This window comes from Macaca fascicularis, chromosome 15 (genome assembly GCF_037993035.2).
Source record: "Macaca fascicularis isolate 582-1 chromosome 15, T2T-MFA8v1.1".
Classification (NCBI taxonomy): domain Eukaryota; kingdom Metazoa; phylum Chordata; class Mammalia; order Primates; family Cercopithecidae; genus Macaca; species Macaca fascicularis.
Genome location: NC_088389.1, coordinates 127,085,605 through 127,109,943, shown reverse-complemented (window position 1 = coordinate 127,109,943; position 24,339 = coordinate 127,085,605). Strand labels below are relative to the sequence as shown.

Here is a 24,339-nt window from a genome sequence, read left to right as displayed (position 1 = left end):
TTAGAGAACATACTCAGTATAATACCGTTATACTCAGTATATAGCCGTGTAATTGCAGTTCTTTTAAGTTTGTTGAGGTTTGTTTTATGGCCCAGGATTTGGTCTATCTTGGTGAATGTTCTATAGGAACCAGGAAAAAAAAGTGTGTGTATTGTGCTGTTCTAGGTGGAGTTTTCTGTATCTGTCACTTAGATCCTGTTCGTGGGCCATTTTGTTCTCTCATATTCTTGCCAATTTTCTCTCTAGGAGTTCTACCAGTTGAATAATCCTCAACATCCCACATTTGTGCATTTGTCTGTTTCTCTTTTCAGCTTGATTAATTTGACTTCGTGTATTTTTCAGCTCTGCTGTTTTGGTGCTGTTTGGTGTTTTGGCAGATTGATCTTTTTGTCCTCATGCATTGTCCCTGTTTTCACTAGTAACTTTCTTTGCTCTGACATATACTTGGACTAATATTAATATAGCCAGTTTTGCTTTTTTCTTTAATAATTGCCTGGTTTATCTTTTATCATCCTTTCACTCTCAACCTAGCTATGTCATCATATTTAAAGTGTTTTTTTTTTTTTTTTTTTTTTTTTTGTGGCGAGCATATTGTTTTTTCAATCTACCTTGCCAATCTTATGATTTTAAATGGTATATTTAGGCCATTATATTGAGGGTAATTATTTATAATTTTTATTTAACTGTTATCTTTTTATCTTCTATTTCTAGTTCCACTGTTTCTCTTATTTAGACATTTTCTTGGATTCTGTATTTGTTTATGTATTTGTTTTGTCTGTGTTTTTTAGTATATTGCTTTGTGTAGCTTCCTGGTAGTTGCTCTGGGTATTACATTGTACATAGTAACTTCTCACAGTCTACTGATAAACAGGTTTACTAGTTTGAATGACATACAGAAATTTTACTTACATTTAAGCTTCTTTTCCTACTCCACTTTTAAGATATAATTGTCTTAGATATTTCCTCTACATACGTTAAGCAGCATATCAGATTGTGTTGCAGTTTTCCTTTAACCATGAAAGTGATTTATGAAACTCATGAGAAATAAAGTAGTATTTATAGTCACCCCTATTTTAACCTATTCTGATCTTCCTCTTTCCTTTCTGTAGTTCCAAGCCGCCTTCTGCTATCTTTTTTTCTCTTCCTTATGAACTTTTTCGCCACCAGTCTTTTAGGTTAAGTCTGCTGGTAACAGGTGCTCTTAGTTTTCCTTAGTCTGAGAATGTCATATCTCCTTCCCATTCTGAAGGATATTTTCACTGAGTATAGAATTCTGGGTTGACAGTTCCTTTCTTTCAGCACTTGAAAGATACGCCACTTTCTTCTGATCTCCATGGTTTCTGATGTTTCTCTCTGTTGTTCACATTTCGTAAATGATATTGGTTCTTGATTCTGTCTTTTGTCTTTTCCACTGTACTATTGAGCCCATTTGGCAAGTTTTGTATTTCAGCTATTTTTCCATTCCAAAATTTGTATTTTGCTCTTTATATCCTTTTTTTTTTTTTTTTTTTTTTTTTTTTTTTTGCTGAGACTCAATTTTTTGCTTCAAGCATGTTTGTAATTGTTGAAACATTTTTTTGATGACTCTGTTAAAATTCTTGTCAGGTAATTCTAACATCTGATTCATCTCAGTCTTATTCAAGCTGTAATTTTCCTGGTTCTTGGTATAAGTGATTCTTTTTATTGTATCGTTGTGTCTTGGACATTTTGAGTAATGTGTTATGAGACTCTGCATCTGATTTAAATCTTCCATTTTAGTATACCTCCTCTGACACCATGGCAGCCAAGTAGGGGTGGAAAGCTAGGTTCCGTATTTGGTCTCTGCTGATAGCCTGAGAGGGAAGTGCTTTACTACTGCTCCCACCTGGCATCCCCTGACACCATGAAGGGAGACCCTGTTCTCATTGGGCAGAAAATGAAAGCTCTGGCTCCTCACTCATGCTTCCGTGACACCACCCTAGCAGGAATCAGTGGTAGTGTCTCATTACAGCCAGGCAAGAGTGGAAGTCGAGCATCCTCATTCATCCTTTAGTGACTGAGGTAGGGACGGCGCCACAGACTGTCCTTTGGTGACTGAGGTAGGGACGGCGCCACAGACTGTCCTTTGGTGACTGAGGTAGGGACGGCAGGGACGGCGCCGCAGACTGTCCTTTGGTGACTGAGGTAGGGACGGCAGGGACGGCGCCACAGACTGTCCTTTGGTGACTGAGGTAGGGACGGCGCCGCAGACTGTCCTTTGGTGACTGAGGTAGGGACGGCGCCACAGACTGTCCTTTGGTGACTGAGGTAGGGACGGCGCCACAGACTGTCCTTTGGTGACTGAGGTAGGGACGGCAGGGACGGCGCCACAGACTGTCGTTTGGTGACTGAGGTAGGGACGGCGCCGCAGACTGTTCTTTGGTGACTGAGGTAGGGACGGCGCCGCAGACTGTCCTTTGGTGACTGAGGTAGGGACGGCGCCGCAGACTGTCCTTTGGTGACTGAGGTAGGGACGGCGCCGCAGACTGTCCTTTGGTGACTGAGGTAGGGACGGCGCCGCAGACTGTTCCTTGGTGTTTGGCAGGAGTAGAGCGGTTATTGTCTCACATTTTTCTGCCTTTCAAGGCTATACCTTTCCTGGTTCTTTGGCTAAAGGGAAAAGGCTCTTCTTGGGATTTTCTTTTCTTTTTTTTAGTCTGTGACTTTTGGCATTTCCAACAGCTTGGGATATGTTAAGAACCCAGCCTGTGGTATCTTAAGCAAAAAGGAAAGCTAAGCGTTCACTGTCATGCCGTTCCTTAGGCCTTGTAGTACCTAGCCTGCCTATCTTCTCTGTACCTTTCAGAATTTTGTTTATTTTCTGTGTAATATCCAGAGTTTTGGCTGCACTTAGTGGAAGAAGAAGATGTGCATCTATTCCTGAATTGAGTTTTTAAATGTATATATTACTTTATTTAGCTAGAATGTACTAACAGTTTTTAAAAATTATGTTAGGAAAATCTTGCAGAAACAGTATTTGAGTATCAAACAAAAGTAAAAACCAGCATAACCTATTTACATGGGCTCTAATGGCCAGTTTTTAAGGGATTTTCTAGAGTGGTAGAAATAAAATTGTGCCTTAAATATTTTATTTGTGGCATATTTGTATTTTAATCACCACCTTACTTTGATGAAATTAATGAAATATTGTACTGTTTGGCTATAGAAACCTGGCACAGTTGAGTTATAGCACAATTACTTTTTGCTGTTCTAATGTGCTTTTTTTTTTTCTCTTTCCTCCAGGGCTGGTGGACTAGGCCTCAATTTTGTCGGTGCCAATGTTGTTGTATTATTTGATCCTACTTGGAATCCAGCCAATGATCTTCAAGCCATTGACAGGTATAATACAAAATTTAAAGTGATCTGCAAACACTTTTAATCTAAAAATACTCTTGAACTTTTAAGATTGCTTATACTACGACTATGATTAGAAGAAAGGGGGAAACTTGTAAAAACGTACATTTAAGATAATCCTGACCTTCTCAAGCCAAGTAACAGTCCAAAAATAGCCATTTATTTTTCATCCATCTCAGAATCCTGTTAATATGACAGAAATGACTTAAAAAGAAAGAATAAATTCCTAATACTGCAGGAAAATAGGATAGTTCTATACTAGTAGATCCAAAGTTTTGAGAAACTCCTGGAAGATAAAAAGCAAGTAGAATCTGTGATCAGGATATCAGCAGAGAAATACTACAAAGTCTGCAGGAAAGAGTACAGAAATTTTAAGCATGGGGTTGCAACTACAGTATGTGGGAGTAGACAGAGTGCATCTTCTGGGAAATTGATAATGTCCTGACTCTAATACAAATTCCCCTCCCACACCCTACTTTACAGAGAGTTTGGCTGTAACAGGTACTCTTTGATTAAAGCTGAAAGAATAATTTTACACATTTTATAAATAAATGGGGAATCTGACTGTAGAAAGCTTCCTAGAATGGGTGTTGGAACCAGATCATAAAGCCAGAGCGAAGCCTGTAGTACTTCCAGATCTCCCCAGGACATGAAAAGGGGAAATACACGTGTTACCTGTGTGGAGACACAGACCGGCTTTCCAGTGATTCACCTAGTCATCATTTTAATTATGAATGGGAAATGAAGAATTATGAAACATTTTAATAAAGCTAGCCTAGCAAGAAAGCAAAGGACAAAAGTGAAAACAGACATTGAAGGGAATAAAATAAGAATAGGATGCCAAGGAAAAAAGTACATAAAAAACCAAATTAGTTCTTAGAAGTTAAAACTCTTGCCAAAATAAAGTAACTCAGTAGAAGGTCTGAAAAAAATGGAGAGGGCTAAAGTTAGCAATTGATATGGAAGATAAAAGGAATGAATATTTTTAAACATAAAGTCAAGTAACAAATAGTGTGAAATATGAGTAAAAAGAAATTGAGGAAAAATCCCAGAAATCATCATCTGTCTATTCCAGAAATAATGAACAGAGAGGCTGGAGGACAGGGGAGGTAATTGATGACATGATTGGAGAAAAATGTTATTAATTTTGAAGGGGCATTTAGTATGAAGTAGGAATAATGACAGAGAGAGAGAAAACATACATGTTTGTAATATTTCTAACTTTCAAAGATAGAAGAGCTAAAAGGTTCCAGAGTGAGAAACAGGGAGAGGATGATTTATAAAAACTGCAACAAAAAGGAAAAGACACATTATCAACAAAGAAATGAGAATCAGACTCAATTCAGCAGATCAGACTTTGAAGAACATACATTTCATCAGGATTATAGGATTCTAGATGACAACAGAGTTGTCAAAATGAAAAAATTTATATGGCTATATGTGAAAGAAAATTATTTTGACTTGTATTTACAATTTGTGGCTAAAAGTTTAAGTCTGAAAAATCACTGGGAGCGTGTCTGAGAGGCTTCATGCAGTTATAAAGAAAGAATTCCCCAAAATGGCCGGGCACGGTGGCTCAAGCCTGTAATCCCAGCGCTTTGGGAGGCCGAGACGGGCGGATCACGAGGTCAGGAGATCAAGACCATCCTGGCTAACACAGTGAAACCCCGTCTCTACTAAAAAAATACAAAAAAACTAGCCAGGCCAGGTGGCGGGCGCCTGTAGTCCCAGCTACTCGGGAGGCTGAGGCAGGAGAATGGCATAAACCCGGGAGGCCGAGCTTGCAGTGAGCCGAGATCCAGCCACTGCACTCCAGCCTGGGTGACAGCGAGACTCCATCTCAAAAAAAAAAAAAAAAAAAAAAAGGAATTCCCCAAAATATGAAGGGATGGTATGAAAAAATTAGTAACAATCAAGAACTAAATGTTATATAATTTTGATAAAATGTCAGAATACAGGTAGAGGAGGGGTAAAATTGTCTTAGAATTGTCCTCAGGAAAGGACCAGGATACCCTGGTCAGTTCTCAAATTGTATGCCAAAAAATGTTTTTAAATGCTAGCAAAAAATTTAGGGGCAACAACTAAAAGAGTGAGTTACAATAATTATCTGGTACAATTTTCAAAAACACAAATACTCAGACTCCATCCTGCAGGCATTCTGATTATGTAGATGTAGAATGGGAGTCAACATCCTATATTTTAAAAAACACCCAGGTTGTGGATCAGAGGACACTTATCAACAGAGAAAGAAAGCAGTCTACCGAATGGGAGAAAATATCTGCAAATCACATATCTGATAAAGTGTTAATATCTAGAATATAAAAAGAACTCCTAAAACTCAACAACAACAAAAAACACAACTCAATCTAACAATGAATAGGACATTTCTCCAAAAAAGGTATACAAGATATGTAAGTGGCCATTAAGCATATGAAAAGATGCTCAGCATCACTAATCATTAGGGAAATGCATATCAGAACTATAATGAGATACAACTTCACACACTTTGGGATGACTATTGTAAAAATAAAAGCAACAACAGAAAACAACAAGTCCTAGTTGAGGATATGGAGAAATTAGAACCCTTGTGCATTGTGAATGGAAATATCAAGTGGCACAGCTGCTGTGGAAAACAGCATGGTGGTTCCTCAGAAAATTAAACATAAAATTATCACAGGATCCAGCAATTACACTTCCACTCTGGGTATATACCAAAAGGAATTGAAAGCAGAGACTTGAAGAGATATTTGTACACTCATGTTCATAGCACCTATATTCACAATAGCTAAAACGTGGAAGCAACTCAGGTGTCCATCGATGGATGAATGGATAAACAAAATATGATATACACATAAAATGGAATACTATTCAGCCTTAAAAAGAAATGAAATTCTGATCATTGCTACAACATAGACAAACCTTGAAGATGTTATGCTACATGAAATAAGCCAGCTCTGAAAGGACAAATATTGTATGATTCTACTTTTGCGAAATACCTGGAATAGTCAAATCCATAGAGATAGAAAGTGGAACAGTGCTTATTAGGGGATAAGAATAGGGAGGAATGGGGAAGTATTGTGTAATGGGTATGGAATTTCAGTTTAGGATAATAAAAAAGTTGTAGCAATGGATAGTGGCGATGGCTAGAAAACCAAATTTAATACCGTTGAACTGTATTCTTAAAAATAGCTAAAATGGTAAATCATGTGATGTGTTTTTTGCCACAATTAATTTTAAAAACCACCCAAGGTGATTATGATACAATTGGTTCTCAACTCCACTTTGAAAAACACTGAATATTAGGTGTAAAGCTTGCACAAGAAACAAGATTACCAAGAAAATGTAATTATTTTAGTACCTGATAGGAAATACATCGTTGTGTTGGGAAGATGGGGGAAACTCAGAAAGCATGACCAATGAAGTGTCAGAAGTAAATCCAAACATAAATATTAATATGTTGAGACTCTTTTTAGAAAGAAGGAAGAAAGTGGAGCTGGCAGAAAGAAAAAATTAGACTCAGGTTTATGCTTATTATGAAACATGTATGTAAATATAAAAGACACAGAAAGTTGAAAATAAGATTAAAAATTCAAAGCAGGGAGATGGTAACAATCCTGGCTAACACGGTGAAACCCCATCTCTACTAAAAATACAAAAAATTAGCCGGGCGTGGTGGCGGGCGCCTGCAGTCCCAGCTACTCGGGAGGCTGAGGCAGGAGAATGGCGTGAACCCGGGAGGCGGAGCTTGCAGTGACCCGAGATCGCGCCACTGCACTCCAGCCTGGGCGACAGAGTGAGACTCCATCTCAAAAAGAATAATAAATAATAATAAATCCACTAGGCTAAATAAGTGTATAAATTACTTAAATAAAAGCTATCTACCATAATTTAATAACTGTATACAGACACATCTCATTTTACTGCGCTTCACTTTATTGGGCTTCGCAGATAATTGCCTTATTTACAAATGGAAGGTTTGTAGAGATCCTGAGTCAAGCAAGTCTTCCAGCACCATTTTTCCAATGGCATATGCTCACTTGTGTCTCTATGCCACTTGTATCTCTGTGAGAATGTAAGTTTTTCATTATCACATCTGTAATGGTGATCTGTGATTACTGATCTTTGAAGTTGCTATTGTATTTGTTTTGGAGTACCATGAACCATGCCCCCATAAGACGATGAACTTAATTGGTAGATGTTGTGTGTGTTCTGACTGCTCCGCTTACTGGCCATTCCTCTGTCTCATCCCCTCCCTTAGGCCTCCCTCTTCCCTAAGACACAGTATTTAAATTAGGCCAATTAATAACTCTGCAATGGCCTTTAAGTGGTCAAGTGAAAGGAAGAGTTGCATGTCTGTCACTTTACATCAAAAGCTAAAAATGATTAAGTTTAGTGAGGAGGACATGCTAAAAGCCAAGATGGACCAAAAGCTAGGCTTCTTGTACCTAACAGTTGGCCAAGTTGTGAATGCAAAGAAAAAGTTCTTGAAGGAAATTAAAAGTGCTACTCCAGTGAATACATGAATGACAAGAGCACCAAACAGCCTCATTGCTGATACAAAGAAAGTTATAGTGGTCTGGATCAAAGATCAAACGAACCACAGCATTCCATTAAACCACAACCTAATCCAGAGCAAGGCTCTAAAACACCTCAGTTCTTTGAAGGCTGAGAGATGCAAGGAAGTAGCAGAAGAAAAGTTTGAAGCTGCAGGGATTGGTTCATGATGTTTAAGGAAAGCAGCCACCTCTATAACAAAAAAGTGCAAGGTGAAGCAGCAAGTGCTGATGTAGAAAAACTGCAGCAAATTAAGGTACCTACGTTAAACAGACTTTCAATGAGAACAAAACAATCTTATATTTGAAGAAGATGTCATTGAGGACTGTAGTCACTAAAGAGGAGAAGTCAATACCTGGCTTCAAAAGACAGGCTGACTCTCTTGTTAGAGACTAATGCAGCTGGTGACTTTAAATCGAAGCCAGTGCTCATTTATCATTCTGAAAATCTTAGGGGCTTTAAAAGTTATGCTAACTCTACTCTGCCTGGGCTTTATAAATGGAACAGCAAAGCCTGGATAACAGCGTATCTCTTTACAGGATGGTTTACTGAATATTTTAATCCCACTGTTGAGACCTACTGCTCAGAAAAAAAATGATTTCTTTCCAAATATTACTGGTTATTGACAATGCCCCTAGTCACCCAAGTGTTCTGATGGAGATATACAAGGAGAGTAATGTTGTTTATACAATAACACAACATCCATTCTGCAGCCCATGAATCAAGTTGTGCTTTTGACTTTCAACTCTTATTAAGAAATACAATTTGTAAGGCTATAGCGGTCATATATAGTGATTCCTCTGATGGATCTGGTCAAAGTCTATTGAAAACCTCTGGAAAGGATTCACTATTCTATATACCATTTAAGAATATTTGTGATTCATGAGAAGAGGTCAAAATATCAAACAGGAGTTTGGAAGAAATTGATTCCAACCCTCATGGATGACTTTGAGGAGTTCGACTTTTAGTAGAGGAAGTAATTCCAGATGTGGTGGAAATAGAGAACTAGAATTAGAAACAAAGCCTGATGATGTGACTAAATTGTTGCAATCTCATGATAAAACTTTAATGACATCGGGCACAGTGGCTTATTCCTGTAATCCCAACATTTTGGGAGGCCAGGGCGGGTGGATAACTTGAGGTCAGGAGATCAAGACCAGCCTGGCCAACACGGTCAAACCCCATCTCTACTAAAATTAGTCAGGTGTGGTGGTGTGTGCCTGTGGTCCCAGCTACTCAGGAGGCTGAGAATCGTTTGAACCCGGGAGGTAGGGGCTGCAGTGAGCCGAGATAGCACCATACCCAGGCAGGATGTATACCCAGAAATGTCCTAAGAAGACTTTTAGCCTTCACCCTATGCTGTCCCCAAGGCTTAAGACACACCCTGCTAATTAGTGAAGGTCTTCCATACCAATTTGCAAAGACTGGGGGAGTTGGCTGTCTTTCCAAATGGTAGTTTTCATGAAAAGACCACAAGACATAAAAAAAAAAAAAAAAAAAAAAAACCGGAAAGGAAGGGAAAGGAAAGGAAGAAAATACGGCTTATTCAGAGTAACAAAATAAATCTCCAGAAACTAACTGTCCCTGAAGCAAAACAGGCATTGGAGCCACTAGACAAAGACTTTACAACAAGTGTCTTAAATACTTCAAGAGTGAAAGTAAAACACAGAGAAAGAACTAGTGAGTAAAAGGATATATCAGCAAGATGAGAATATCAACAAAGAGATAGAAATTTAAAAAAAGAGAGAGAACCAAACAAATTCTGGACATGAAATTCAATTTTGGAATTGAAAAATTCACTAGAGGGGTTCCACAGCAGACCAAATAGGGAGAAAGAATCTGCAAACCTGAAGATAGGTTATTTGAAATTATTTAATTTGAGAAGCAAAACAAAAAGGGAAAGTGAACATATGGGACACTATCAAATGGACCAATATGTACATTATGGAGGCTCAGAAGAAAGGGGAAAGGACAAAAGGGTAGATTAAGAAATAATGAAAAGCTCTCCAAATTTGAGGGAAAATAGGGATATACAAATACAAGAAGATGAACCGAGTCTAGATAGTATAAACCCAGTGAGATCGACACTGTTGCACATTATAATCAACTGTCCACAAAGACGGCATCTTGAAAGCAGCAAGAGAAAAGCAACATGTCATGTACAAGGAATTTCCATTAAGATTATCAGTGGATTTGTCAGCAGAAACTTTGCAATCCAGAAGGCAGTGGGATGATATATTTAATGTGTTGGGAAAACAAAACAAAACAAAAAAACTGTCAACTGAGCAACAAAGAAAAAGTGTTTACCGAGAATTTTATAGTGGGCAAAACTGCCCTTCACAAATGAGGGTTGAGATATTTGCAGACAGACGAAAACTTGAGGGAGTTCATTATCAGTAGACCAGCCCTGTAAGAAATCCTAGCCCTGGTGTGGTGGCTCACGCCTGTAATCCCAGCACTTTGGGAGGCCGAGATGGGTGGATCATGAGGTCAGGAGTTCAAGACCAGCCTGGTCAAGATGGTGAAACCCCGTCTCTACTAAAAATACAAAAATTAGCCAGGCATGGTGGCAGGTGCCTGTAATCCCAGCTACTTGGGAGGCTGAGGCAAAGAATTGCTTGAACCTAGGAGGCGGAGCTTGCAGTGAGCTGAGATTGTGCCACTGCACCCCACTCCAGCCTGGGCGACAGAGCGGAATTCAGTCTCAAAAAAAAAAAGAAAAAAAATCCTAAAGGGAGACCTTCAAGATGAAATGAAAGGACACTAGACAGTAACTCAAAGTCATACAAAAAGATAAAGATCTCCGGTTAAGGTAAGTACATGGACAAATATAAATACCCATATCGTAATTTTGGCTTATAATTCTGCTTTTTCATTTTCTACAGGATTTAAAAGATACATACATAAAATAATTATAAATCTATGTCGATAAGTACATTGATATCAATGTAAGATGAATTGATTTAAGGTTGTTATAACTTAGGATATTATGTATAATCCTTACAGTAACCACAACAAAAGCATCTAAAGTATATGTAAAAGGAAATGAAAAAGGAATAAAAATATGCCACTAAAAACATCAATTAAACACAAAGGAAGGCAATAATGGAGGAATTTAGGGGCAAAATAGTTAATAGGACATACAGAAAATAAATAAAGTGGCAAAAGTGAGTTCTTCCCTATTCTTAATTATTTCAAATGTAAATGGATCAAATTCCCTAATTAAAAGATGTAGATTGGCAGAACAGATTTAAAAAACAGTGTCCAACTATATCTTATCCGTAAGAGACTCACTTTAGATCCAAGAATTACACAGGTTGAAAATAAAAGCATGGAAAAGGATATTTCATGCAAATAGTAACCAAAAGAGAGCAGGGGTGGTTGTGTTAATATTAGACAGAATAGACTTCAAGTCAACAACTGTTAGAAGAGAAGAAAGGCATTATCTGATGGTAAAAAGTGGATTCACCAAGGAGGTTTAAAAATTATATACATAAATTCAACAAACAATAGAGCCCCAAAGTGTATGAAGCAAACATTGACAGAATTGAAGGGAAAAACAGCTCTGCAATAATAGTGGGCGACTTCAATAGCCGACTTTCATAATGGGTAAAACATTCAGACAGAAGATCAGTAAGTAATGAGAGGATTTGAACAACACTTAACAGAGATATATAGAATTTTCCTTCCAACAACAGCACAATACATATTTTTCTCAAGTACACAATGAACACTCCAGGATAAATCATGTGTTAGGCCCCAAAACAAGCTTTTAAATACATTTTAAAAGATTGAAATCATTCATTTTTTTCCAATGACAATACAGTGAAACTAGAAATCAACAGCAGAAGAAAAATTGAAAAATTCACAAATATGTGGAAGTTAAACAATACATGCTTAACGAAAGGGTTGAAGAATAATTCACAAGGGACGTTAGAAAATAGCTTGAAGTAAATGAAAACACACACCAAAACTTACAGGACGCAGCAAAAGTAACGCTAAGAGGGAAATTTATAGCTGTAAATGCTTACATTAGAAAAGAAGAAAGGTCTAAATCAACAATTAACTTTTCACCTTAAGGAACTAGGAAAAGGAAAACCCCCCCAGAGCTAACCAGAGGAAACAACAAATATTAGAACAGAGGTAAGTAAAACAAAGAACAGAAAAACAACAGAGGCAGTCAGTGAAACCAAGAGTTGGTTCTTTGAAAAGATCAAGAAAATGGTGGATAAATATTTAGCTAGATTGACTAAGAGAAAAGAAAGAAGACTCAAATAATTAACATCAAAAAAAAGAAGGGACATTGCTACTGATTTTACAGAAATAAAAAGGAGTATAAGAGAGTACTGTGAACATTTGCATACCAACAAATTGAATAGTCTACATGAAATGGATGAATTGCTAGAAATATACATCTAGGAAGAATGTCATGAAGACGTAGAAAACCTGAATATACGTATATCTATTTAAGGAAATTGAATCAGTAATCAGAAACCTCTGAACAAAGTAAAGCTCAGGACCTTAAGACTTTACTGGTGAATTCTACCAAGCATTTAAAGAATCTGCACCAATCCAACCGGGCACGGTGGCTCATGCCTGTAATCCCAGCATTTTAGGAGGCTGAGGTGGGCAGATCACGAGTTCAGGAGTTCGAGACCATCCTGGCCAACACGGTGAAACCCCGTCTCTACTAAAAATACAAAAAGTAGCTGGGCATGGTGGCACATGCCTGTAATCCCAGCTACTCGGGAGACTGAGGCAGGAGAATAACTTGAACCAGGGAGTCGGAGGTTGCAGTGAGCCAAGATTGAGCCGTTGTACTCCAGCCTGGCAACAGAGTGAGACTCTGTTTCAAAAAAAAAAAGAAGAATTTGCACCAGTGCTTCTCAAACACTTCCAAAAAACTGAAGAGGAAGAAACACGTTCCAATTAATTCTCTAAAGCCAGCATTACTCCAATACCAAAATCAAAGACTGCAAGAAAGAAAACTACAGACCAATAATCCTTATGAATGTTAATGCAAAAATACTCCGTAAAATGCTAGCAAACTGAATTCAGCAGCATATTGAAAGGATGATACACAAAGCAGGATTTATTCCTGGAATTCAAAAATAGTTCAACATCCTTCAAAAATCAGTGTAATACGCCACAGTAATGAATAAAGGAATAAAGACACACAATCATTTCATTGATGTGGAAAAGTATTTGACAAAATTCAACATCATTTTAAAGATGACAAAAACAACACATTAAAAATAAAAGGAAACAAGCCGGGCACGGTGGCTTGCGCCTCTTGAGGTCAGGAGTTCAAGGCCCGCCTGACCAACATGATGAAACCCCATCTCTACAAAAAAAATATAAAAATTAGCCAGGCATGGTGGTGTGCTCCTGTAGTCCCAGCTGCTTGCCTGGGTGGCCAAGGCACGAGAATCACTTAAGCCTGGAAAATGGAGGCTGCAGTGAGCTGAGATTGCAACACTGCACTCCAGCCTGGGCGACAGAGTGTCTCCATCTCAATTTAAAAAAAAAAAGGGAAACTACTTCAACGTAAGGTCATTTATGAAAAACCCAGAGCTGACATCATCCTCAGTGGTATCATGATTGAATTGTTTTTCCTCTAATATCAGCTACAAAGAATGGATACCTGTTTTTGCTAGAAAAGGACAAAGATTGTATGATTTCATGTTGTACCTAGTCATCAAATTCACAGAGACAGAAAAGAGAATGGTAGTTGCTAGTAGCTGGGGGACTGGGGAATGGGGAGTTACTGTTGAATGAGTACAGAGTTTCAGTTTGGAAAGTGTCTGTAGCTATATAGGTGTTATAGTTGCATTACAGTGTGGATATACCTAATGCCACTTAACTGTACACTTAAAATTGCTTAAAATGATTTTTATTATGTATATTTTGCCACCATAAGAGGAAATCAAGAGAGAAAAACTTGCTGTTTAGAAATAACAGTGAAATTACTGTGGATCAATATTTAAATTCTGATGCTAATTTCAATTTTTAAATTCATTTATTAAAAAAAGACGGAAAGTAAAAGAATAATTTAGAAAACTAGAAAAGGAACAAAGTAAAGACAATAGAATTATATGCGTTATTACATTATTAAGATAAAAACGAACATAATATAAATATTAACTAATTCATTGAAAAGAGTAAAATAGAGACACTTTTGAAAAGTCTAATCTGAGGGAAAAAGGCAAATACATAGAAACGCTTAAGAAGCAGAAAGGCCATCTAACCAATAACAATATTTATTTATAATAATACTTTGTGTACAATTTTATTCAAATACATTTGGAAAAATAAGGACAAAGGAATAATGGCTACACTTACTGAGTGTTTATGGTAAGGTAGGAACTGTCATTCTTGGTGCTTTCCATGGATTATCTCATTTAATACTCAGAATATCCTTTGTGATGGGCACTGTTATACCCATTTTACTTATGAGAAAGCTAAGGCACAGTGCACTTTAGGTAACTTGCTCAGGGTCACAACCAGTAAGTAGCAGGGTCAGGATCTGAATCCATACGGTCTTACTGCAAAGCCAGCACTTTTCATCAACCTCTCTCCACAGACAGCTGTCAAGGAAATTGGTCAAAATGAAAACCACAGAAAAACCTCCCTATGCCCCTTTTTTTGGTCTTATGACATTTGTTGTATTTTGTACTTTTTCTTTAGGTCATCGAGACATATTAATTATCCCAGTATTCTTCAAAGCACAGTGTACTGTGCTTTGGTATTCACTGAAAGTTAGTTCACAATAAAACTGAATAACTAGCATTCCTTTTCCTCTCCCTCTCCTTCCACTGACTCTGACAGCAGGAACTAAGAACAGAAATAAAGCTAATGACCTACCTATTGTATAACAGTTCCTCAGCACTTGTCTCCACAGCTAATGACCTACCTATTGTATAACAGTTCCTCAGCACTTGTCTCCACAGCTAATGACCTACCTATTGTATAACAGTTCCTCAGCACTTGTCTCCACATGGTGAGAGAGTCATCACTTACAAATCCTTGCTTTATGGATCAAGAAATGATGAAGCTTAGGCACACAGTAACACGTGTCTAAAATTTTTGTCTGTAAAGATTGAAGGATATGCATCCTAATGGAATCTCTCCCATTCACCAAACAACTGGCTTAAGCATACATCCGAAGAACATTTTCTTAGATCCAGTTCTGATTTTCTTTAGAACCCAAACGCATTGTACATTGTAGGAGAGAAGGGGATGCTGAGCCCCTCTCCTCTGCCTCCAGGTTACAGAATGGAAGTGAGAATGCAGTACCTTACCCCTGGCGGTGCTGCGTCGCAGGAGCCACCATTTCCTGCTGGAGATGTAAGATTTGCACGATCCAGAGATGTCCTCTAGTAAAAGTCCTTTGTGAGGAGGGGTGGGTAAAGGAGGCAGAGAGAACATCAAATATAACATATGGCCGACCTTACAAGTTCAAAGATAAATTTCCCCCGAATTGTAACGTTTTCAAGCATATAGGCAGTATGGCCTTGCCCCGGTTCCCCTCAGCAACTGTAACAGGCATTGGGTGCTCATACAGAGCATCGTATAAAGCCTCCATATGAGAGAAGCTGTGGGGAATAGACCCACAGCTAAACCACTGTGATGAATCAGTTTAGAATTTTAATTAGCACTAATTAAAACCATCCATGGGCTGTATGGAAACACCTTGGATGCCAGTCAACTGAGTGATTCAGTCAGATCTACTGAATTGAAATCTCTACAGATGAGGACTGTAAACCAGCATTTCCATAGACTTTCCAGTTGATTAACTACTTTTTGCTAAGTTGTGGGGTTTTTTTACTTTTTAATAGTTTTAATAAAGTATAATTGACATGCAATAAACTGTACATACTTAAAGTATACAATTGATAAGTTTTGACTTATGTACCTGTGAGACCATCACCACAATTAACATAATGAACATACCCATCACCCCAGAATTTTCCTTCTGCCCCTTTGTGACCCATCCCTCCCATTCTTCCCCATCCCCTTATCCGCAAGCAACCACTAGTCTACTTTCTGGCTCTATGGATTAGTTGGCATTTTGGGGATTTTTATATAAATGAAAGCTTTGGGGAACAATCTGTAAGCTTAAAGCTGCTATAAAAGAAAAACCTAAATTTAGGAAAAGTTTTTAAACAGTGGAAGGTGATGTTTATAACAGAAATGAAGTTGATATTCGTAGGTTTTCTATAATACTTTTCTCCTTAATAACATCTTTTTATATGAATTTGAATTTTTTAATTATTACTAAATAACATAGCATAAACATAAAATGTTTATTTTTAAATTAATTAAAATTTTAATAATTTTCCATTTTTATGTTCCCGAGCTACCTCTTGAACCCAAAGTTGTTTCACTTGATTTTTGTTTGTATTTTTAATCTTTTTACAGAGCATACAGGATTGGACAGTGTAGAGATGTCAAAGTGCTTAGGCTGATATCCTTGGGAACTGTGGAGGAAATCATGTATTTACGACAGGTATACAAGCAGGTAAATATGTTTCCCTTCTGTTTCAGAGGTCAACATTTATGTTTTTAAAAATTAGGAAAAACTTGTGTAATATGAAAGTTTTAAATTTTACTGTATCATGTAGAATTTAATAAGGTCATAAAAAATACCCTTGAATACACTTCTATGAAACAGATTAATTTTGGGGTTCATTGAATTTTTGAGCTGAAAGTTTTCTAGAGTAGTGCCTCTTAAACTTTAGTGTACATGCAAATTACCTAGGGATCTTGTCAAAATACTGATTCTGATTTAGTAGGTCTGAGGTAGAGCTCATGATGTGGAATATTTAACTGGCTCCCAAGAGTCCTAGTAAAACTAATCAGCAGCCCACAGTTTGAGTAGCAAGGTCACAGCTCCCCAAACTACAGGCCAAGATATAATGGTTTACCACAAATGGGCTACAGGTGCACTGAGATGTTGGTCCCACAGCTTTCTGGACAGCAAGAGTACCTAAGCCTGTGTGTTAGTTCATTCTCATGCTGCCATAAAGAACTGCCCAAGACTGGGTAGTTTATAAAGGAAAGAGGTTTAATTGACTCACAGTTCCACATGGTGGGGGAGGCCTCAGGAAACTTACCATCATGGTGGAAGGGGAAGCAGACGTGCCCTTCTTCACATGATGACAGGAAGGAGAAGTTCTGAGCAAAGAGGGAAAAGCCACTTATAAAACTTTCGGATCTCTTGAGAGCTCATTGTAATGGAAGCAGCAGCATGGGTATAACTGCCCCATGATTCACTTACCCACCAGATCCCTCTCACAGCACGTGGGGATTATGGGAACTGTAATTCAAGATAAAATTAGGGTGGGGACACAGCAAAACCATATCAGCTAGCTGCCAGCCTTGACTAACCTCTTCTTTTTACACCAGGTAGATATTCATATGTTACCATTCTCTATAGGTGCCATCACATGAAGATTAGGGAGCACTGCCTTAGAGGTACATACTGTACATGATGAAACTAGGACCCCAGAGATGTGCCAGTAAATGAAATTATAGGAACAGAACTTAAGTGTGCTAACTACTTTCCTGGTACTTTTAGTATTTGTCTAAAATTGCATTAACTCTTAAATATGCTTGGCATATCAATTACTACTTCATTTATGCCTCTAAACAAACAATATTTATTTAGTTTACAACTGGATACTTGAGACAATCTGGAATAAGGTTCAAGTGTAATCGTAAATATTGCATTTGAATTGCTTCCTATATGTTCAGTTGGCATCTATTTAAGAGCAAACATCTGCCACATGTGTTGGTAGTTAACCTAAGAGTGGTGATCCAATCTTAAATTTATGCTATTTTCTTCATTCTAAAAATAGAGTCGTACACAGCAGTTTCTGTTTTTCTTAAAGCTTTTAGCTCTATAATAAACAGTTGATCTTTTTTTTTTTTTTTTGGTATAGCACAACTACTTGAAAATTATTTTTTTCTAACCTATTTAACCAACCTTGGGAAAAAGTGGGAAGTTACTCATCTTAGGAGCTGTTCTTTTGAGTACTGTCTTAGACTTCTCTCAAGTAAGAGTCTTTCCTCAATTATGTAGTAATTTTTTTCGGTCCATTACTGTATACATTTCTTTTTTACCTATTCATCTGACTCATTTAATGAAATGAAATGTCTTGTTATAAAATATACATTACACAGTAGTATATAATAAAAGAGGCTTCAGAAGATGAGGTAATTTAAGAACTTTATATGACACAAATAAAGAGAAAATGGCAATCATGTAAGGAAAAGGCACTAAATATGGTTTAAAGATAGTTTGGAATTTAAACCAATGGAGCATACCTTCTAGCCTCCCAGGTTGGCCTTCAATCTTTTGCGGGGACAAAAAAAAAAAAAAAAAAAAAATTATGTTCTTTAAAAAAAAGAAAAAACCTGTAAAAATGTTAGAAAGCAAGAAGAGTTTTCTTGGTGGCCCCAAAATTGTAAGGAGTCCTAAAAGACAAGGAAGTTGGGATCTGATTGAAGGAAGAAGCCAACCTAAACTTAGTCAGAAGAAAACTACTGAAAAGGTAGGTGCAGCCTCTGGATATTCCAAGCTTAGAGTCAGCAGCTACTAAAAAAGAAGGAAGCCTTGGGGTATCACTGATGGTGTAACAAGACAGTTTATCCCTTATAATCTTATCCCGTTTGGACCAAATTACAGCCAGCAGAGGTGTCTACTCTCAAGTGAGAACAATAAGTAGAAGTACTGGAAGCAAAGAAGCAAGACAGAGCTCCAAATATTTGGAGAAAGTCCCTCCTGTTGCCCAGAAGCCTAATTACTTGCACCCTCCACTATTTTTCAGATAAGCACTGCAGTAGACAGAGATAAGCGTGTGAAGTATTTAAAAGCAGATGAATATCCCAGCCAGAAATAATTACCCAACAGTTTAGGAAAGTAAACACTTTGAAAAAGGCAGTATAGTGGGCTGAATACTGGCCCTCAAAAATATCAATTTCTAATCCCTGGAAATTGTAAATGGTACTTTATATGGAAAAGGAATCTTTGCATGTGTGATTAAATTATGGGTCTTGAGATTCGGGGATTATCTTGGATTAACCACAAGTGTCCTTATAAGAAAGAGCTGGAGGACAGTTTGACACAGAAGAGGAGAAGACAATGTAACCACAGAGGCATTGATCGGAGTGGTGTGCCAGAAGCTAAGGAATGCTGGTAGCCACCGCAAGCTGGAAGAGGCAAGAAATAGATTCTTTCCTAGAGCCTCCAGAAGGAGTGTGGTCCTGTCAACACCTTGATTTCAGTTCAGTGATACCGATTGCAGATTTCTGGCTCCCAAAACTGTGAGAGGCTCAAATGATCCTCCCACCTCAGCATCACGAGTAGCTGGCACTATAGGTGTGTGCCAACACACCAAGTTAATTTTTTATTTTTATTTTTTGTAGAGACAGTTTCACTATGTTGCCCAGACTGGTTGAAACTAAATTGTTAATTCAGAACTCTCCCACAAAGATAGATTCCAGCCCGGATGACTTCAGTGGTAAATTCTGTCAAACACTTAATATTGTTTTTGAAAACAGAGGAAGAGGGAACACTTCCAACTTATTTCACAAAGACGGAAGAATCCTGATACCAAACTTGACAAAGACATTGCAAGAAGAGAAAATAACAGATGAATATCTCTCATGAACATAAATATGAAAATCTTTTACCAAGCATCTGTTTTGAGTCAATTGCGTCCTTTCCCCTCAAAAGATAGGTTGAAGTCCTAAGCCCTGGTACCTGTGAATGTGATCTTATTTGTAAGTAGGGTCTTTACAGATGAGGTTAAGATGAGGTCACACTGGATGAGAATGGGCTGTCATCCATTGACTGATACCTTATAAGAAGGGGGAAATTTGTATACAGACAGCCACAGAGGAAGAACACCATGTGACAATGGAGGCAGAGATTGGAGTGATGCCACCACAAGTCAAAGAATGCTATGGATTACCAGCAACTGCCAGAAGCTACCAGAAGCTAGAAAGAGGCAAGGAAGGATCATTCCCTAGAATCTTCAGACAGAGCATGGCTCTGTGGACACCTTGATTTCAGATTTAGCCTCCACAACTATGAGAAAATAAATTTCTATTGTTTTAAGACATCCAATTTGTAGTACTTTGTTACAGCAGAATTGGGAAACTAGTATAGCCTCTAAGGCAAATACCAAGTAAATTTGACTATATTTTTGTATGAAACTTCTGTATGACAAAGGAACTGCAAACCAAATTCAAAGAGTCTAGGAGCAAATGTTTGCCATACATGTAATAAAAGAGCAGCAGCTGCAAAATATAAAGAACTCCCACTGTATTCATCTGTTTTCATGCTGCTGATAAAGACATACCAGAGATTGGGTTATAAAGAAGAAGAGGTTTAATGGACTCACAGTTCTGCATGGCTGGGGAGACCTCACAATCATGGCAGAAGGCGAAAGGCACATCTTACATGGAGGCAGGCAAAGAGAATGAGAATCAAACGAAGGAGGTTTCCCCTTATAAAACCATCAGATCTCATGAGACTTACTACCACGAGAACAGTAGGGGGGAAGCCGCCCACATGATTCAGTTATCTCCCACTGGGTCCCTCCCACAACACATGGGAATTATGGGAGCTGCAGTTCAAGATGAGATTTGAGTGGGGACACAGCCAAACTGTGTGACCTACAAACCAATAAAAAGAATAATAGGCATTTCACTGAAGAAAAAAATGCAAGTGGTTAACACATATGTGAAAAGATCTTTCTAACCACACTCATAATCTAGAGATAGAAAATGAGACCATTTGCATTGTATATTCTGTGAAAGCTTTTTAAAAAAAATGCATATCGAGGTGTTTTTTGTGGGGTTGGGGAGATTGGTGCTGTTCATTTTTGGTTGGGGCATTTGAGAGATGCTCATACACTATTGTTGAGAGTACAGCTGGTGTAGGTATTGTCGAGGCTCCATACCTAACTGACAGAAATCCTCTCACATATGCACAGTGAAGGGTGATAAGGGTTTTTACTTAGCATTGCTCTCATTTGTTTAAAAAACAAAGGAAACAACCTAACAGTAACAGAATAAATTCTGATACCTATATTACTTCGTGACAGCAAAATTTAAAAAAATTGTAGTCAGATCAAATGTACTGATGTGGCAAGATGTCTGAAGACACTTTTAAGTGAATCAAAAAAGCAATATATAGAACAATATCTACAGTGTTTCAATGTGTTTACAAATAAAGCTGTTGCTGTGTGACAGACTGTTTTATGACATGGTTCAACAATGTTTTTTCAGTTTTATGATGGTGCTAAAATGATAACTATTTATGTATGAAGTATGTTCGTCTACTTACGATGGGGCCACATCCAGATAAGCCTATCGTGAGTCCAAAACCTACTTTAGACCTAATGGTGTGTTCAACTTACAATGGGTTTATCTAGTTATAGTCCCATCATCAATTAAGGAGCATCTGTATGTATAAATAGCTTTAACTTCATTGAAAGATATCTAGGAGGATGCACCTAAACATTACAGCACTGGTTAGACTAATAAGGAGTGACCTGTATTGTTCATGAGGGACTTTTATTTTGATATCTTTTGTTGCATCTGTTGTGATGATGCAATCAGATATTTTATACATTTTAAAAATATAAACATCACTTATACAGCAGCTGTGCTCCTTCAGGTTTGGAGCATTTAAGCAATCTAAAGTTTGGCATTCAGAAAGTCATCTCGTGTGTGTGTGTGTGTGTGTGTGTGTGTGTGTGTGTGTAAATGTTATTTAGAAGTGTTTGCAGAAGAATTGCAAGAATAGCAGAAAGAACCCCCAATTAGCTTCACTCAAGTTCCCTATTTGCTGACATTTTACACACCTGCTTTCTCTTTGTCTCAGCTATTGTCTTTATTCTTTTTCTGAGTCATTTGAGAGAGAGTTAGACTTCTCATCAGCATGTATTTCCCCAAAGAAGCAACACTCTAAATTTTCCAGTATGTATTTCCCCAAATAATGTATACGTGTATTTCTAGTATATATTCCCCACTCCTACTTAAATATACATAAAAAACAGTTTTATGCATTCTAAACACTCAGTTGTATATACAGTTCTACAACTCGCTTTCCTCACTCCCCACATTCCTCTCCAAAATGCAGTTATTCACATCAAGAAATTAACATTGATAAAACATCATGCTATAATCCACAGGACCCATTCAATTTCCCCAGCTCTCCCAGCAGTGTCTCTTTTTTCCTTCCTGGTCCAGGATTTCATCAAGGATCATGGCTCCATTTACTGGTGTCTCTTCAGTTTTTTTCAACCTAGAATATTACCCAGGCTTTGTCTTTCAAGACCTTGACAATTTTAAAGAATAAGGCCTTTGTGTAGGTGTCCTTCAGTCTAGGCCCATTTGATATTTCCTCATGTCCAGACTGAGGCCAAGCAGTATTGGCAGGAATACCACAGACACGATACTCTGTTCTCGTTGCATCAGTCAGAAGGCACATGAGGGTGACTTGCCCTACTAACCTTGATCACAGGTCAAGTTTGTGTCTGCTGAGTTTCTCCACTGCAAAGTTACTATTTTTTTCTTTGTAATTGATGTGTAATTTATGAGGAGATCCTCTGAGACTGCCAGTTTCTCATCAAACCTGCACCCATAACCCTTAGTGTTCATTTGTGATTCCCGCCTGAATCAGCTACCACTGTAATGGTTGTCAGGTGGTGACTTTCTTTTTCCATTATCCTTCTTGGTTGTTCTTTGGAACTCTACCATTAAAAAAAGAGCTTTCCCTTCTATTTAATTTGTGTGGTCTCATGGCTTCCCATTTTAGTAACAGATTACAACACATTGAATATCACTATTTAATGTTGACACTGTCTTATATTTGGCCAGTGGGCACCCATTAGGGTGGCTTGTGTGTCATTTTGACTTGCTCCCATCCTTCTTTTTGCACTTCTTTACTGTGGTAGGCTGAATAATAGTCTCCCAAAGATTGCTTACATCATAATCCCCCAAACCACCTGGGTTATCCAGATGGGCCAGTGTAATCACAAGGGTTTTTTTTATAAGGGTCAGATGTGCACATCTTCATCTCTGCTTTCTCTGACCCTACTGCCTAATAACCCATGGTAAGGAAGCAAAGAGTCAGAGAGAAAAATACGAAGATGCCACACTGCTGGCCTTGAAGTTGGAAGAATGGCCATGAACTTCTTAACATCATAAATGTTCTTTTCTTTTTACTTCTTTGTCTGTTGTTATGATGAGATCCAAGCATTTTCTCCCTTGTATGGATTTTTCATAAGCTAGAAACTAAGCTACATTTTCTAATTACTAATTTTTCCCCTACCCTTTTGAATTTTAACATGATTTTTTTTTATAGTTAGCCTACAGATGGAAGCACCTGGTTTCCACTTTTACTGGAGCCACTTTAGTGCAAACTAATGTGCTTTTTATAAATTTTGTGATAAAACTTTGCTAGGAAGCTTATAAAGACTCAAATTGAGGCTTACAAATTACCTTGGTGATTATAGTTACAGGTCCTACAGTCTGACATTATCGGTGTTTAAGGTAGTTCAGTAACAAGGGGAAAATCGGTAGGTCCCTGGGCTGTCACTTGCATCAATTGTTATTGTAATTTTGTGCTCCCAAGATTACAGCCCATGTTTCTGGACATTTGGTGTCAAACTGATCAAGTTGGTATATTGATCCATAACTTCTTTAAGTGAAGGTCCCGAGGGTTTTGTTTTAAGAGAGGTGTCTTGAAAGTGAGAAATTAGTTAATAGTATAAATTTTAGATTCAGCCAAACCAAGGTACAAATTCTAGGAATGACACTTAGCTGGCAGCTGTGAGCAAGTCACTTAATTTCTCTAAACTTAAGTTACTTTATTTTTAAAATAGAGAAATTTTAGTTATTTTATTTCTAAAATTGAGATGACATAAAGTTGTAAGGATTAAGTAAGAGTATGGAAATAAAATGCTACACGTGTAATAAATATTCAATAAATGGCAGCTGTTATAAACAAAAATTTTAGTTGCCTAGAATCACTTATTACAGTGCAAATGAACTCTGATGATAATCTCAATAGTTAAGCATTTCTCTTTTTTTTTTTTTTTTGAGACGGAGTCTTTGTCACCCAAACTGGAGTACAATGGCCACCTTGGGTCACTGCGGACTCCACCAGGTTCAAGCGATTCTCCTGCTTCAGCCTCCCGAGTAGCTGGGATTACAGATGCCTACCACCATGCCCAGCTAGTTTTTGTATTTTAGTAGAGAAGGGGTTTCACCAAGTTGGCCAGGTTGGGCTCTAACTCCTGAAATCAAGTGTTCTGCCTGCCTCCACCTCCACCTTCCAAAGTGCTGGGATTACTGGCTTGAGCCATTGCACCCGGCCCTTAAGCATCTTTTTTT

General features: G+C 37.8%; 1 protein-coding gene across 18 annotated transcripts in view; it reads left to right on the top strand.

Moving 5' to 3' along the window:
* Positions 1-24,339, top strand: part of ERCC6L2 (ERCC excision repair 6 like 2) — a 136,515-nt gene that overhangs the window by 60,602 nt on the left and 51,574 nt on the right. For 17 of the 18 annotated variants that reach the window (XM_065530871.2, XM_074017990.1, XM_045372872.3 and 14 more), the window contains 2 exons: positions 3,262-3,357; positions 16,348-16,447. In XM_065530871.2, coding sequence (XP_065386943.1) covers positions 3,262-3,357; positions 16,348-16,447 — 196 coding nt within the window. Of the gene's footprint in view, positions 1-3,261; positions 3,358-15,193; positions 15,531-16,347; positions 16,448-24,339 lie in introns of those variants that run through there. The other variant, XM_074018002.1, reaches the window with a different exon arrangement.